General features: G+C 35.3%; 1 protein-coding gene across 5 annotated transcripts in view; it reads right to left on the bottom strand.

Moving 5' to 3' along the window:
* Nucleotides 1-15,349, bottom strand: part of LOC107729082 (DNA repair protein RAD51 homolog 2) — a 44,829-nt gene that overhangs the window by 21,350 nt on the left and 8,130 nt on the right. For all 5 annotated transcript variants that reach the window (XR_001638551.1, XR_001638550.1, XR_001638552.1 and 2 more), the window contains exons 8-9: nucleotides 3,121-3,230; nucleotides 643-721 (exon numbers count right to left, since the gene is read on the bottom strand). Coding sequence is in view for 2 of the 5 variants with exons in the window: in XM_016539437.1 (XP_016394923.1) it covers nucleotides 643-721; nucleotides 3,121-3,230 (189 nt within the window). In the remaining 3 variants the exon portion in view is untranslated. The remainder of the gene's footprint in view (nucleotides 1-642; nucleotides 722-3,120; nucleotides 3,231-15,349) is intronic.

Raw genomic sequence — 15,349 nt, 5'->3', positions numbered from 1 at the left:
TCCTCTGATATCCTGTTTCCCATTAAAGTTTTGTGGTGTTGGGAAACCACACAAACCGCCGCGAGGTAAGCTGTGAAGCCCACAGATGAATTCAAATGGTCCTGACAGGACAGCCAGAGGTCCTGAACGTTAAAATGCAGTGGGCAGAAGTTCTGACCCAGAAGGTTTAACAACACAAACCACACACACAAATGAGTGTATTTGTCTTATTAGCATTTTTCAAACCAACCGTGGTATTTTTTTATGATTCAGATTACTGACACTCAGTAAAAAAATTTGAGTTGTGACTTTCAGTTACTAAAATCTAGATTAGGCTGCAACAACTGAAATCTTGCATGACTAAAACAAAACTTAACCTCAAAAGATATTTTATATATACAGTATATATATATATATCAACAAAAAAAATCCCTTAAACATTTCAATATACCGAATTAATGCCGCCTATACAGTTCCTGTGTGAAATCATGATTACTTCTTTAAGAATCATTTTCATTTCCACTGGTACTTAGATTTGTACTTACCTGCCTTACATCGGTGTCATGTTTTAGCATGACATACTGTGATTATTTCAGGAGATTACATGGGCATGAGTTCATGAGGTGCAGTTGTGTCAGTATGCTGTCTATCTAGCACACTCACCCTCAAGACGGATGCCCTCCTTCTGAACGGTGTAGCTCAGCATGGCAAAAGGGGCCACAGGTGATTTGGCTATGACAATCTAAAACAAGAAACAAGAAGAGATTCAGAATGAGTAAGGGAAGGGCTCAGCGTCACTTCAAGGCCATGATATCAATATAAGGCCAAAGTTTAATAACTAATAATTAAGGCACACAATGGACTCAGTATTATAATATATTCATATAATAATATTTGTATGAATATTCATACTGCATTTAGTAAAAATTTGATATTGTGAAATATTATTACAAAAAAATAAATAATAATAATAAATAAATAAATAAATACATATATTTATTTATTTATTTATTTAAAAGATGAATAATAATATATTAATATATTTTAAAATGAAATTAGTTTTTGTGATGGCAAAGCTCAATTTTGGCTAATATGATACTTTTGAAAGTTTTGAATTTTTAGAACGGAATATATTCCTGTGATGTAAAGCAGAATTTTTGGCATCATTGCTCCAGTCTTCAGTGTCACATGATCTTTCATAAATCATTCTAATGCTGATTTGCTGCTCAAGAAACGTTTTCATTCCATTAATATTTTTGAGGAAACTGTGATTTTTTTATTTTTTATGAATAAAAGTAAAAAAACAACAACATTTATTTAAAATATTTTTGGTAAAAATGTAAGTCTTTACTGATTAATTTAAGGCAACCCCTACTGAATAACTATAAATGAATGAATAAAAAAAAAAAAAAACGACCTAAAAGTTGAACAGTAGCATACAAACACACAAAGAGCCCAAATGAATATATTTAAAAAGGGCTTTAAAAGATAATGTATTCTTTATTTTGATTTCATTTTTATATTTTAAATAAATAATTAAATAAATAAATGAGACAACCGTTTACATTTTTATTTTTAAATAAATAACCACAAAATGTATGTATAAGTCAGGAGACACTTGTTTTCCGCCAGCTTATTTTATTTACTTATCTAAAATAATAATAACAATAACAACGACAACAACAACAATAATAATACTTTATAATAATATATCATATAATACAATAATATTTAATATAATATAATATTTATAATATATTATAATATATATCATTAATATTATTTAGTAGACTAAATTAACAACCCTAATAATACTACTTGGATTTCAATTTTTCACATGACTGTACTCTTTCCCCTCAGGCAACAAATAAAGGCATTTATGTGGCTGCTACGTCAATGGGCATAAAAGCAATCAAAGGATCCTGGAAAACAGCCTGTAAGAAAGCAGCAGCATTGAGTTACCAGACTCAGCAGAGGCTGCCGGCAACCTGCGTCACTGCCTATTAGAGATCCTTGCGAATCTACATAACTCTTTTTGCCATCAGCCTCTAATATCGAAACCCTGCACTGGGGTGTGGCATGTTCAAAATGAGACACCTTAGTAAAAAACTTACTCATCAAAACTCAAAAGAGGAAACGGGAGTGAGATGAAGGACGCAACTGTCTGCTAACTGTTGCGTAAACACACGTCGGAAATGATTCAGACTCCCAAACATAAGTAAACAAACGAAGCTTTTGTGACTTCTGTTTAATATGACTGCGGTATTCCTTGGGACTTCATGAAACGCTTTTCTGTCTCAAGTGAACCATCCACAGACAGCAAGCCTCGCTCTAGGCTTATTTGTATAATAAACCGGCGCATTTGCAGGGATATCCGGTTACCTGTGGTTAAGAATGAGTTAGTTTTTAAAAACCTGCTGCCAGTTGCTTTGTGTGAATGCAGTTCCTTACTGATGCACCGTGACACACAAACACAAAGCTTTCTGGTCACCCAAACCAGCCCAGTTCTCCCAAACACACATCTTTCACGTAAGGAAGTCGCATGACTTTACCTCTAATGGATAAATTCCTCAGTAAATGGCTGAAAAGCAGGGAGTTTCTGAGGGGTTTTTTTCACTGAAGTGGCCTTGCCAGAGCTACTGAACCGCACAAAAGAGCCAGGCACCATAGCCTTCCTTGTGTACCAGCAGTTTTGGACCACTGCCTCTCTATCAGTGCGCTTTTCTTTAGGTGGGAGCTCAGTCGGAAAAGAGAAAAACAAAGTCCTCAGGGCTCTAAAAGTGTAAAGGCAATGAGGTATGCCATCATTTGACAGGATGAAAGCAAGTAGGGTAGGCCTAAAAATGAGAGGGCTGGTGGAGTAAGCAATTTTCTTTCTTTTTAAGCTTGTCTGATGAGAGCAGTTTTATTCCCTGGAAGCAGGAAGTTTCCTGGAAGCAGGAAGTTTAGGTGGGACATATCGAAGATACTGTAATGACAGAATTTTCATTTTTGGGTGAACTATCCCTTTAAGATTTTTGTCACCTGGTTAGGTGTTTTTCGGTTGGTTTTGCATTTGTTCGTTAAGTCATATCAAGTTTGCTTTTCGGATATTTAAACAAAGTTTTGCTAATTCACACAAAGGAGTAAGAAAGTGTTTACCTGTCTCCGTTCTGTGTCCTCGTACTGGACGATGAGGCGCGTGTTAACACAGTGACTCCATGTGTTTCCCAGCGCCGCGGTCACAAAACCAGAGTCCTCCTCGGTAGATACTAAAGGACAAAACAAACAAACAAACTAACAAATAGTCAGGGTTCGACAATCCGTGTATCATTCGATCATTAGTTTTTTTATTTAATATTGAAAGTAGAAAAATGAGAAAACGGCTCCTTTTTCGTTTTTTTCCAAAAAACGATAATTCAGCTTAAATTTTAGTTTTTCGTTCAGGGGTAGAAAAATGAATAAACAGCTTGAATATTTGATTTCTACACGTGGGCGGGAATTAAACGCCCCTTTCTGCTGATTGGTCAGCCGAAGATCAAACCGTGCCGTCATCAGTTCTTCTGCAGTATCACGCAGCAGAATAATAGTCCCCCACTGCTGCTGTTGTATGGATTCTTAACGCATTCATTGCAACTACATTTCATCTTTTTTCATCAAACAGACTAATGAATAGCTCGACACAACTCATACCTCATTCTTCTGTGTAGATATAAATTCTATACTTTGCATCAGCTGGGAATGGCAGGGTATGATATGACAGCGATCGAATGATACACTGAGTTTTTACTCTAATTTGGCACAAATGTTGAGGTCGGAAATCTGTTTGGTATATAAATAAAAAAAATCAATAAAATACTTTTTTTAAATAATTAATTGGACAATTAGTTAGTCACTTTATTATAACTTTTATTAGATGATGTTTTAAAAATTAATTGTAACAATGATCACCCTAATCTCTCTTAAAATTACTTGATTAAAATTAAAACGACAAACAAAAACAAACTTTTACTAAAAACAACATATGCGGAAAACTGCATATGGATATATCTAGGATGCATAATATTGTTATTCACAATAACCATACATAAATTCCTTATAACAATGTCATTAATTTGAAGTTTTTTTTTATAAAAAAAAAAAATTTGTAATATAATTGTAACAGAAGTGACAAAAATCTGAAGAAACAATTTTATATTGCTCATCATATTTTTGTTTTGGTAAAATATTCCACATTTGTTGGTTGTTAAAAAAAGTTACACATATTACTATAGAAATATCCATATGCACTCAATTATATATTGCTTATGAACTTGTCATTTATTTAGATAAATTAGCATTATTAACATTTAAGAATGAACATTTTTTAATGTTTTTAAAAAAAGACTCTTTACACTCACCAGTGCTACATTTATTAGATCAAATAATAAAATCTGTAAGACTGTGCATGTATTTTAAAAAGTAATTTACTACATTTTCCTCTTGTATCCCATGATCCTTCAGAAATCATTCTAATATTCTGATTTGCTGCTCAAGAAACAGTTATTACTAACTGAAAAACTTTTAGTGCTTTTCTATAGTATTAAGCCTCAAATGTCAAATATACATCGGATAGGTTTCTTCGTTAAATTATTTTAAAAAAAGTAAAGATATGAATGGTATTATAATGTTATACTAAAACTAAAACTATGGAAAAACCCTTAAGATAACATGTAGAAAGAAAAAAACATATCTTAAGCGTGCAGAATAACATAAGTGGACTTTGATTACGAATACATAATTGTAATTGCGATTAGAAATTTGATTAATTGTGCAGCCCTATTGTGCTACATAATATTTTTTATTAAATATTTAATACAGTTTCATAAACAGAAATAAATATTAATTTCTCATTTCACCCACCACTGGGAATTTTGGACTATAGCTGTTTCTGCATATTGCTCCATTTCCCAATCGCCATAACTCACTCCTCCACTGTGAATCACTTGAAAACTTGGAGCCATTGGGTCATTATTGTGGTTTAAGGATTGAGTGCAGAGCAGATGATAAGCCCGAGAAACAATGGAAACACTTTTTAGGTCAGACACCTGAGGAAGTTACCAATGATACTATTGACAACACTCATCCGGGTCTTCTTCCAACTGCTATGTAAACACACCTGCGTGTTTTTGTTCGCCTGCTGTGCCACAACCAGAAACAGTCAGGGCCCTCTGAGGTCACGGCCTGAGAGTCTTTCTCATGATTCTTTGTTGTGCAACGTTGAAGCACCATGCTGTAATCTGACAATACCATTCACAACTGTCACATCAGCAACTCTCACTTCCTCAAAACATTTCCTGTGGAAAGTCGAGTGCGGGAGAAACCTGAAAAGGTTGGCACGGCATGTCAGTGAACTGGATGCCTGGAAGGCCCCTCCTCTGAAAAAACAACATCCTCAAAAAACCTAAAAAATCTGGAAACAACAGTCAACCACTTCACAGCTCCAGATCGGGTTAAACACCAACAGATCAACAGATAAAAAGGGCTACTTTACTAAACAGTGCCACTTTTCACACAGAATTTCACCACAAAAGCACGCTTTATTTAATAAACACATGCAATCCTGCTTAACCAGGTGCTAACTACAGTGAAATAGCACTGCACTGAGAGCATTTAAATAAAAACTGATATTGTTCTTTTCACAGAAAAACAAGTTGAATTTTGTTTACTATTTTAAAATGTAATTAAATTTTTTTTTTGCGTATATTCTCTACGTAAGGGATCATCAACGGCTAGCTGTGCATTAAAGGATTTTAAATGCACGACGTGGAGGCAAAGAACCGGTTTTCGATCGGTTGCCTCCGCGAAGTGCATTTAAAATCCTTTAATGCACGGCTAGCCGTTGATTATCCCGCTTATTCCATGGTCATTTGCCAAGTTATAGACAAGTTAAAACTAGTATTGCTCTTTGCAGCACAATATTTGACCGAATGGGTAAAAATGACAGTTATTTTCGTCAGTTACGGCTCGTTAGCTCTAGCAGTGCAGCGCAATCAGCGATCTCTGACCTCTCTCTCTCTCTGTGTGTGTGCGCGAATGATGCGTGTAGGTTTGTGTGCATCAATTAAAGCAGCGCATTAATATGGAACGGTGATTAAACTGACTTGGAACTACCTGTGCATTAAACGGTTTTACTGCATACCTGCCAGCCAATCAGAATCCAGTATTCAGACAGAGCATGGAATAATCATCAAATAAGTCGTCAAATGAAAATAGTGTTATAACCGTTTAACTTACACAACTCTCTAGTAAACTTCATTCTTATTGGTGAATCATGGCATTCTGCAATCAGATTTCATAATATTCACCGTCGTCCAAGTATACCAGACGCTCATTCAGTGTAACTCAAACTGGCGCTAATTTAAAGAGATAGTTTAGCCAAAAATGGAAATTCTGTTATAATTCTGTTCCACACCTGTAAGACTTTAGTTCATCTTCAAAACACAAATTAAGATATTTTTAATGAACCCAGAAAAATTTCTGCACCTCCACTGAAAGCCTATATTTCACCAAACCTTTGACGCTTTAAAAGGTTTATAAAAACATCTATATAAATCGAATGGTTTAATCGGTCTTCTGAAGAGACACTACTGATTACGCGATGAACAGATTTAATATATAGGCTTTTATTCACATTTAAACATTGATCAGTGTACTTACTGTAGAGCACATAAACTATGGTAAACAGAAGTTGCTTGTTTGATGCGAAGAAAATACGTTTTTTGCTCACATCAAGCAAGTGCGGTTGAGCTTCCGTGTTTACCATGTATAACATGCTCTATGTATGTGCATTGATCAAAGACTTGCATGTGGATTACGTTTTTTTTAATGTTTTTATGAACTTTTTGAAGTATCAAAGTTTTGGTAAAATGGAAGGACTGAAATATTTCAGATTTCATTACAAATCTCCATCTGTGTTTCAAAGATGAACAAAAATTTGGATCATGGAATGACATGTGGGTGAGTAAATGTTGACAAATTTCAGTTTTGGCTAAAATAACCCTTTAAATGTGTCTATTCATCACATCTCGGACTCGCTCTGTCATTTCATACTAACACAACCGCTGCTATTTTGTAGGACTGTAGTGAAAATGACCTTGAAAATGACATGAAAATTAAGTAGGCCTATCGTTAGATTTGGTATTTGTAGTCTAGTCGTTATGTGGAGATATGGCCTCATGTCCATTTTTGCACAAACTTCGTCAAATTCCTTCACGTGCTTTACGAAAATGGTTTGGTTTATCAAAAAGCTTTTGATAACTTTTTGCCAATTTTGGTGAAAATTGGACAAAACGTCTTGGAAGAATTCGGAAAAGTATTCAAAATTCAAAATTGCGAAAAATCTTGACCTGTAGAAATTTAAAACCTAATTTTGCTTTTAGACCTACAGTTCAAAACATTTTAGCAGAAATATGAGAGCAAATTTGGCCTATTGGTGGCGCTAGAGAGTTTTTTCCTATGGTTAATATTTAGACTGTCCTCTATCTGTGTGCCAAATTTCATGACTTTCCCACAAGCAGATCTATGGGCTGCCATAGACTTCCAGATCGGAGGAAGAGGAAGAAGAAGAAGAATGACTAACGGATACAATGGGTGCATAAGCATCTTTGGTGCTTGACCCCTAATTACTGTAAAGACCCCATATACAGCAAAGTTTCGCTTAGGGGGAAAAAGATGCTCAAAACACAAAAGCAGCGATATATTGTTAGCGAACATCCAAATGCCTCCCACGCTGCTGAGAGCAAAGTTTAGGTGATATAGGTATGTGCTGCACGCTTTTTTTATTGGCAAGTAGCTGCATAAGAAACAAAATAATACAGACATTTTTGTAAAATAAACACTTACATGTATCCAGATATGTGTGTAAATGAGCACATTTTAAAGAAACAAGTGCAAGTAAAATACACCAGATAGCGGTAGTGTGCTGTATCCTCAACCAACAAGTTGAGGAACTGCACCGTGTGAATTGCATTCAACAGATTTTGTGGGCACGTCTGTGCTGTTACCTTATTTGCATAATTACTATAGTGACTCAGGCCTTAAAACCGTGTGCAAATAAACAGCACTATCAGCAGGCACAACTCATTCTGATGTCTGAAAGAAACGCAGACTAATGAGCATGCGTTTTAATGCAAGTTCATGGTAATAAGGTTGGAGAGGGCCAGACTAAACAAATGTGACGCCCTGTTAAGACCCAACTTCTTAAATCAATGCTCTGGGTTCCAGAACAATCCGCCTACACTCTCCGATCCCAACAGAAGCGATGGGTGCTTTCCCACACTGCGTGACAGCAGGGCTATTCATAGACTTCAATCAGCTGTCTTTTTAATAACTCACAAATCAGTTATTATAGGATCCGATTCTTGTTTGCACCAAATTCAGCATGTCCGAATATTTTTTATTGATGGATTGTCAAACAGGGGAATGGGAAAGTTGTTGACTTGGACTGGATATAGACAAGGGAGTGGCTCTCATGTGGTGATGCAGGCTGATTTGGTTTAAGAGCCTGTAGTGTTTGGCAAATGAATTGAGCCAATAATCATGCAGACATGCAGTTTTTCCAACAATCTTCTCTCGAATACTCTCCATCATCTGGGAAAATATTTGTGAATGTCTCATTGATGTTGTAAAGCTCACTTGCTGATTTGTTTTACACATACTGTACTTTTCCTCAGTCACAAGTAGAATGTGCAAAACTATATGCTTTCATCAGTGGGTTGTGTGAATGACTGGTCGGGTTTAAAGATGCCTATGTAATTACACTGATTTAAGGTCAGATCCAGCACATTGATCAGATGTGTTTTTCAGGGGGCGATCACAGAGGATTCATTTTTTGTGTTTAAAAACTACTTTAAACTTTGCACAATCGTCAATTTGCATTGGATAGGGGGTAGAAAGAGTCGTAAATTATCGTTTGTGTGATGCACTCACGTCAAATCCATTGTGCAGTGCATAATCTACTTCTATTCCTCATCGCAAAAGGGCTACTTACATATGCCAATTTATACAGTAATTTTTTTTTTTTAAAGTTACCTTATCATATAAGGTGAAAAATTGTACGTTTTAACATCGTTAAACAATACATGCAATTTTACTGTTCATTATTGTCAAATCTATGGGTTTTACAAATAAATATGAAATATGAAAACGGCAATTCCCAAAAATCCCTGCATAACACGTTTTATATAAATAATGTTGTTTCTTCTCATTTTTGCTATCAGTAATGTACATTTTGTTACATTTTCCCTTTTTTGCTATTGCTTTAGGTCATTTTTATTTTCTTATCTTAAATTAACTTGTGTATGCTTGTAAGTTTTCTTATGTTGATTTTGTTTATATATGACATTGATTGTTTAGTAATTTCAATAAATTCAAATTCTGTTATTTAGTTAATATGTTTGCATTATTTTAGTGTATATTAGGGTTGGGCGATGTCAACAAAATTGGCATCGGACGATGTCTACAGTGAAACATCGCGATGGACGATGACATCGGCGGCGCGGGGGTTGGCATTGGAGTTAGGGGGTGTGCCCGAAGCATCAATCCTTATAAGGCACGGAAAACAAATAACTATTCCTAACACCGTGTCTACACCGGACGCGAGCGGCGCGGTGCGACAACATACTATAGAACCACTGATCTATAATAGAGATTCATTATATATAGATCAGTGTATAGAACTCATTATAATCAGTGATGCTGTCTACACTGGATGCGGCGCGACACGACACCCGACAGTAAACAGCTGCCGCGTCCTATTTATGACGTGCTGACACAAATTTCAAATGATTTTTCCTAGCACCGTTTCTACACTGGACGCGAGCGGCACGGCGCGACAAAATACTATAGAACCACTGATCTATAATAGAGATTTATTATATATAGATCAGTGTATAGAACTCATTATAATCAGTGATGCTGTCTACACTGGATGCGGCGCGACACGACACCCGACAGTAAACAGCTGCCGCGTCCTATTTATGACGTGCTGACACAAATTTCAAATGATTTTCAACGGTCGCTTTGTCGTGTCCAGTGTAGACAGACTTTAGCTGATACGGCGCGGCGCGACACGACAACTGTCGCGTCCGGTGTAGACAAGGTATAACGGTTGCCTGTTACATTACAGTACATAAAATTTCACTTACCACCAGATTCAATGCCAGGTATAATAGCGGCTCCCTGATGCCCGAAATATATATGTAGTATAATTACCCAACGATATAACTGTGAAAGAAAATATTGAAATATATATTTTCCTCCCATCTCGTATTTATTCCCTTTAGGGGTTCCATTTACACATAATTTTCTTTCCAAACACTGTATTGGGATGCGGCAGATTGCGAGGGGTATGGGGGGCGGGATCACGATGCCGGCTCAACATCGTGATGTCTATCAGCCATCGTCTATCGGCCTAACCCTAGTGTCTATGTTAGGATCTGATGGTGTTTTGTCTGTCATGTGACCCTGTGCACTATATAAGCATCAGCTATGATTTATAGACAGGCTAATTACGATGAACTCTGATTCATTATGTTGTTTTCTACTGTGCCACCTGTATTATTATGGTCAGGGGCGGATTTAGTGAATTGGGGGCCCCAGGCAAAATATAGGAATGGGGCCCTATACATTTGCACACATTTTCCTAGATCAACCTTGAGGTTCCATTTTGTAAATCGAAAATAGACTCCTAATAAAATAAACTCTTTCATTATGTAACCCGTGCATTTCTCTCTAAAGGCACATCCAATTAGGAGATGGCTAGTCATTTTTTCATCACTATAATTGATGGAAGGACACGTTATAATTTGTGTTTTATTTTATAATTCCACAGTGTTAAAAAATGAAAGTGACAGAACAAAAAACACAGATAATAAAAAATAAAAAAATAGAAAAATAGGTGATGGCGAGTCATTTTTTCATCACTATAATTGATGGAAGGCCCGATTATAATTTGCGTTTTATTTTATAATTCCGTACAGTTAAAAAATAAAACAGTAATTATAATGGCATATATGTAAAACTTTGTCCTATAATTGTATAGCTGCTTTTTCTGATTTTTATGTTGCTCTGTTCTGAATACCTTCAAATTTAAAGGATTTGCAGCAGCAAACCTTACCTTAATTTACCGCAACTTTTAAACCTCGGATTTGTGATATGTTCATAAAGCATCTTCCTAATTTAAAAACATTGAGAAAATGCCTAGAAAAAAATATTGGTCACACTTTTTTTAAGGTCCAATTCTCGCTATTAACAAACCATGAACTACGACTTTTGCCTCAATAAACTCCTAATTTGCTGCGTATTAGTAGTTAGTAAGGTAGTTGTTAAGTTTAGGTATAGAATTAGGGATGTAGAATATGGTCATGCAGAATATGTGCTTTAGAAGTACTAATAAACAGCCAATATGTTAATAATAGGCATGCTATTAAGCAACTAGTTAATAGTAAGAATTGGTCCCTATACTAAAGTATAACCAAAATATTTATTTCAAACAAAATCAAGTCTACAGAAATGGAGGAGATAAAACAAAGTGAAACAAAGTCTTTTTTCTTAGTGAACTACACAAAATAGCCTTCTTATCAATGTACAGAGGAGCACAGAAGTGAATCACTGTGGCCTTTTTTACACACAGACGGTGGGGGAGCCCAGGGCCTCACAACTGAACTGCTGTCTGCTCACGCTACAAGCACTCGAATCGCATCTGACCCCAAAAGAAAACACATTAATCTAAAGTCAGTAGCTGATGTCTAATGGAAAAAAATGGTATTAGATCCAAAGCGGAAATGGTCAGTAAATCTGCTGATCTGTTATGATTTATGTGTATTGGCCTCATATAAATAACAAGCGTGAAGCAGTAGCCGAGAGCAACTACTGTACTATTCTGGACCATAGTCAACTTCTCAGATTCAACTATGCAAGCAGATACAAACTGCTAAGGTGTGGCCTCTTGTCTACAACTTCAACAAAAGACCTCAAAGGAAGTTTCCATTCCCAAGGCCAAAGAAAAACACATTTTCTCAATAACTGGCTGTCGGAGAACCAATAAAACCCTGTCTTAATCATTTCCTCTTAGCTACAAAGTACAACAACAGCTTGAAAAAGCAGACATCCTTATTTGAGGTGCTAAGAGACGTCCAAGTTGCAATCAGTATTTGTAAACTAATTTTACAATATTATGCAAATGTAAACATTTAAAGAAGGTGTTTACTCAAAAATATTGTTTCTATCATCATTTATTCACCCTCATGTAGCTACAAAAGAAAATATGACTTTCTTTTGTGAAACAAAAAAAGAGAGACTCTGAAGTAGGGATGTTGCAATATAGCGACAACTGTGGTATTTTTATTTTCTAAATTTCTATAGACATTGCGATACCACTGTTAACATGAATCATAGCATTGGATTTGGTTATCATGTCATTTTTCTTTTCAAAATTTTTAGATATTGCAATAATATTTGTTAACGTGAATCATAGCGTTTGATTTTATCATGCCATTTTTCCTTTTCAAAATTCCTATAGATATTGCGATAATATTATTAACGTCATTGAGAGCATTAGACTTAGTTATCATGGCTTTTTCTTCTCAAAATTTCTATAGATATTGTTATGATATTGTTAAGGTGAATCATAACATCAGATTTTGTTATCATGCCATTTTTATTTCAAAATTTCTATAGATATTGTAATAATATTATTAACGTGAATCATAGCGTTGGATTTTGTTATCATGGTGTTTTTTCTTTTCGAAATTTCTATATATATATCGTGATAATATTGTTAACGTCATTTAATACATTAGACTTCACTTATCACGTGATTCACTTATCACGGCATTTTTCTTAAAAGTTCTATAGATATTGTCATTATGATATTGTTAATGTGAATCATAGCATTGGATTTTGTTATCATGACATTTTTCTTTCAAAGTTTCTATAGATATTGTAATAATATTACTGTTAACATGAATCATAGCATTGGGCTTATTTATCATGCCTTTTTTTCTTAATTTCCAATAGATATCACAATAGTATTGTTAACCTGAATTATAGCTATCATGACGTTTTCTTTTCATTTCTTTTCTATGGATATAACGTGAATTAACGTGACTTTGTTATGGCATTTTGCTCCAGAAATGATAAAAGAGCCCCATAAATGTAGTCCATATTGACTTTTATGCTTTATTTCAAGTCTTTTTAATCCATGATATCTTTGTGAGATATCATAATAGAACAGACACAAAATTTGAGTAGTTATGTGTGAAAAATTCACAAAAAACATTCATTCGATTTCAAGATTATCACTTGTGGCCATTCAAATATGGCATCTCAAAGATATTCAAGTTATTGGTTCTCCTGTGTCTTGCGACAAATCGAGATGTTTCCCCTAGGTCAGGGTTCCTCAATTAGTTTTCGCCGAGGGCCAAATTCTGCCAACAATACCAAGCCAAGGGCCACTGACCTATATATATATATTATATATTATTATTATTACAATTATTATATTATTGTTGCTTTTGTTCAAATAAACAAAAGATGGTCACAAGATAAATATTCAGATTTTTTCCCCCAGTAGTTTTATTCAAACAATTATAAACATTTTTGCATTTAGATACAGAAGAACTTTGCCTGTTGAATATTAAAAACAAATGAACAAACAAAAAATCTGGATCTCCATGTCTGCCATGCAAATCAACTGTTCCTGCTCATCTCCAGACTGGATCTCTTCTCTCCACTTTCCCTAATTGCAGATTCAATTATTAGATCTGTCAGCATTCATATTTTTATACTTAGATTTTTTTGGGGGATCAAACTGTAACACCGTGTGTCACAACCAGCCGCGATAAAAAGTATCTTTTCCATGTAGTTTTTGTCCTAACCACCCGCGACAGCGACACGTGACAATAAGCGACATGGACATCTATTTTAGAAAAGTTTTTTTTATTTTCTGCACGTCGCGGTAGGAACAACATACAAAATATGACAGTGATAATCTCAGGTAATGATTATGTGCTTTATTCAATGTTAAAAGTGTCTAATGTGAGTCTGAATATTATTTTGCGTGATCTTTATAACCATAGTGAAAGCAACAATAGATATTTTACCTCAGATCTTGAAAATTAATTAGGCTAAAGCAAACTTACGTTAAAACTGTGAACTCACTGCGAACCAACATCCATAACAAAGATGGTATCAGTCACTCACTCAAAAATGTTCAGTCTATTCACATTTGAATCATCTATTTTCCGTGTCCACTTTTCTTTACGTCACACTTGCCATGTTTTTGCTTACAGTGGTGTGAAAAAGTGTTGGCCCCCTTCCTGATTTCTTATTTTTTTGCATGTTTGTCACACTTTAATGTTTCAGATCATCAAACAAATTTAAATATTAGTCAAAGATAACACAAGTAAACACAACATGCAGTTGTGTGACAAACATGCAAAAAAAATAAGAAATCAGGAAGGGGGCCAACACTTTTTCACACCACTGTACATCGCATATCTACACTGGACGCAACAAAGCATTGCAAATCATTTGAACTTTGTGTCAGCACGTCATAAATAGAACGAGTCAGCAGTTTTCTGTCGGGGATTTGTCGCGCCGCATCTAGTGTAGACAACATCACTGATTATAATAAATATTGTATTTTGTTGTGCCGCGCCGCTCGCGTCCGGTGTAGACACGATGTAAGTTAATGTCGCTTTCTGATGCTGCGTTTGAATTTTCATGGCACATTATTTGAAATTAGCCAAACATTTTTCTCTTGCGGGCCGGATGTGGAGGAACTTATTGAGGAACGCTGCTCTAGGTTTACGGCTTTTCAAATCAAACACCAGTCATGAACGTATAAAATCACTAGTGTTGGGTATCGTTTGACTTTTAACACAAATTACATGTTAAGGGGCCTTTGAACGGTTTTATTTTTTCACACCTTATGTTTGTTACCAAATTCAGTTTTAGCATGTCTAATTATTTGAAAGCATAAAAACAAGTTTCATTTATTCTTACAATAGCCTTATGATTTTTCGCTAAGAAATTCTTTGTTGTGTATTTACATTTTTAAGGCATAAAATAATCATTTACAAATGAAACGGTCAAATGCTCATGACCAGAGCAGTTCTGGAGATGTTGTTCATGTATTTATGTCCTCATTGCTGAGACGGCAGACGCTAAAATCACCGCGAGCGTCACGTGCGCTTCAGTACAAGTGGTAAACAAAACCGCACATCTGTGCCATTCATTAACACAGACACAAAGAATTCATATTTAAATAGTCGTTTTGCGGCTTAATATTTACAAATACTAGTGGGAGTGGGCTCACTTGTGTGTGTGTGTGTGTGTGTGTGTGTGT

This window comes from Sinocyclocheilus rhinocerous, unplaced genomic scaffold (genome assembly GCF_001515625.1).
Source record: "Sinocyclocheilus rhinocerous isolate Xijiao unplaced genomic scaffold, SAMN03320098_v1.1 scaffold788, whole genome shotgun sequence".
Classification (NCBI taxonomy): Eukaryota; Metazoa; Chordata; class Actinopteri; order Cypriniformes; family Cyprinidae; genus Sinocyclocheilus; species Sinocyclocheilus rhinocerous.
This window is presented reverse-complemented; position numbering and strand designations above follow the sequence as displayed.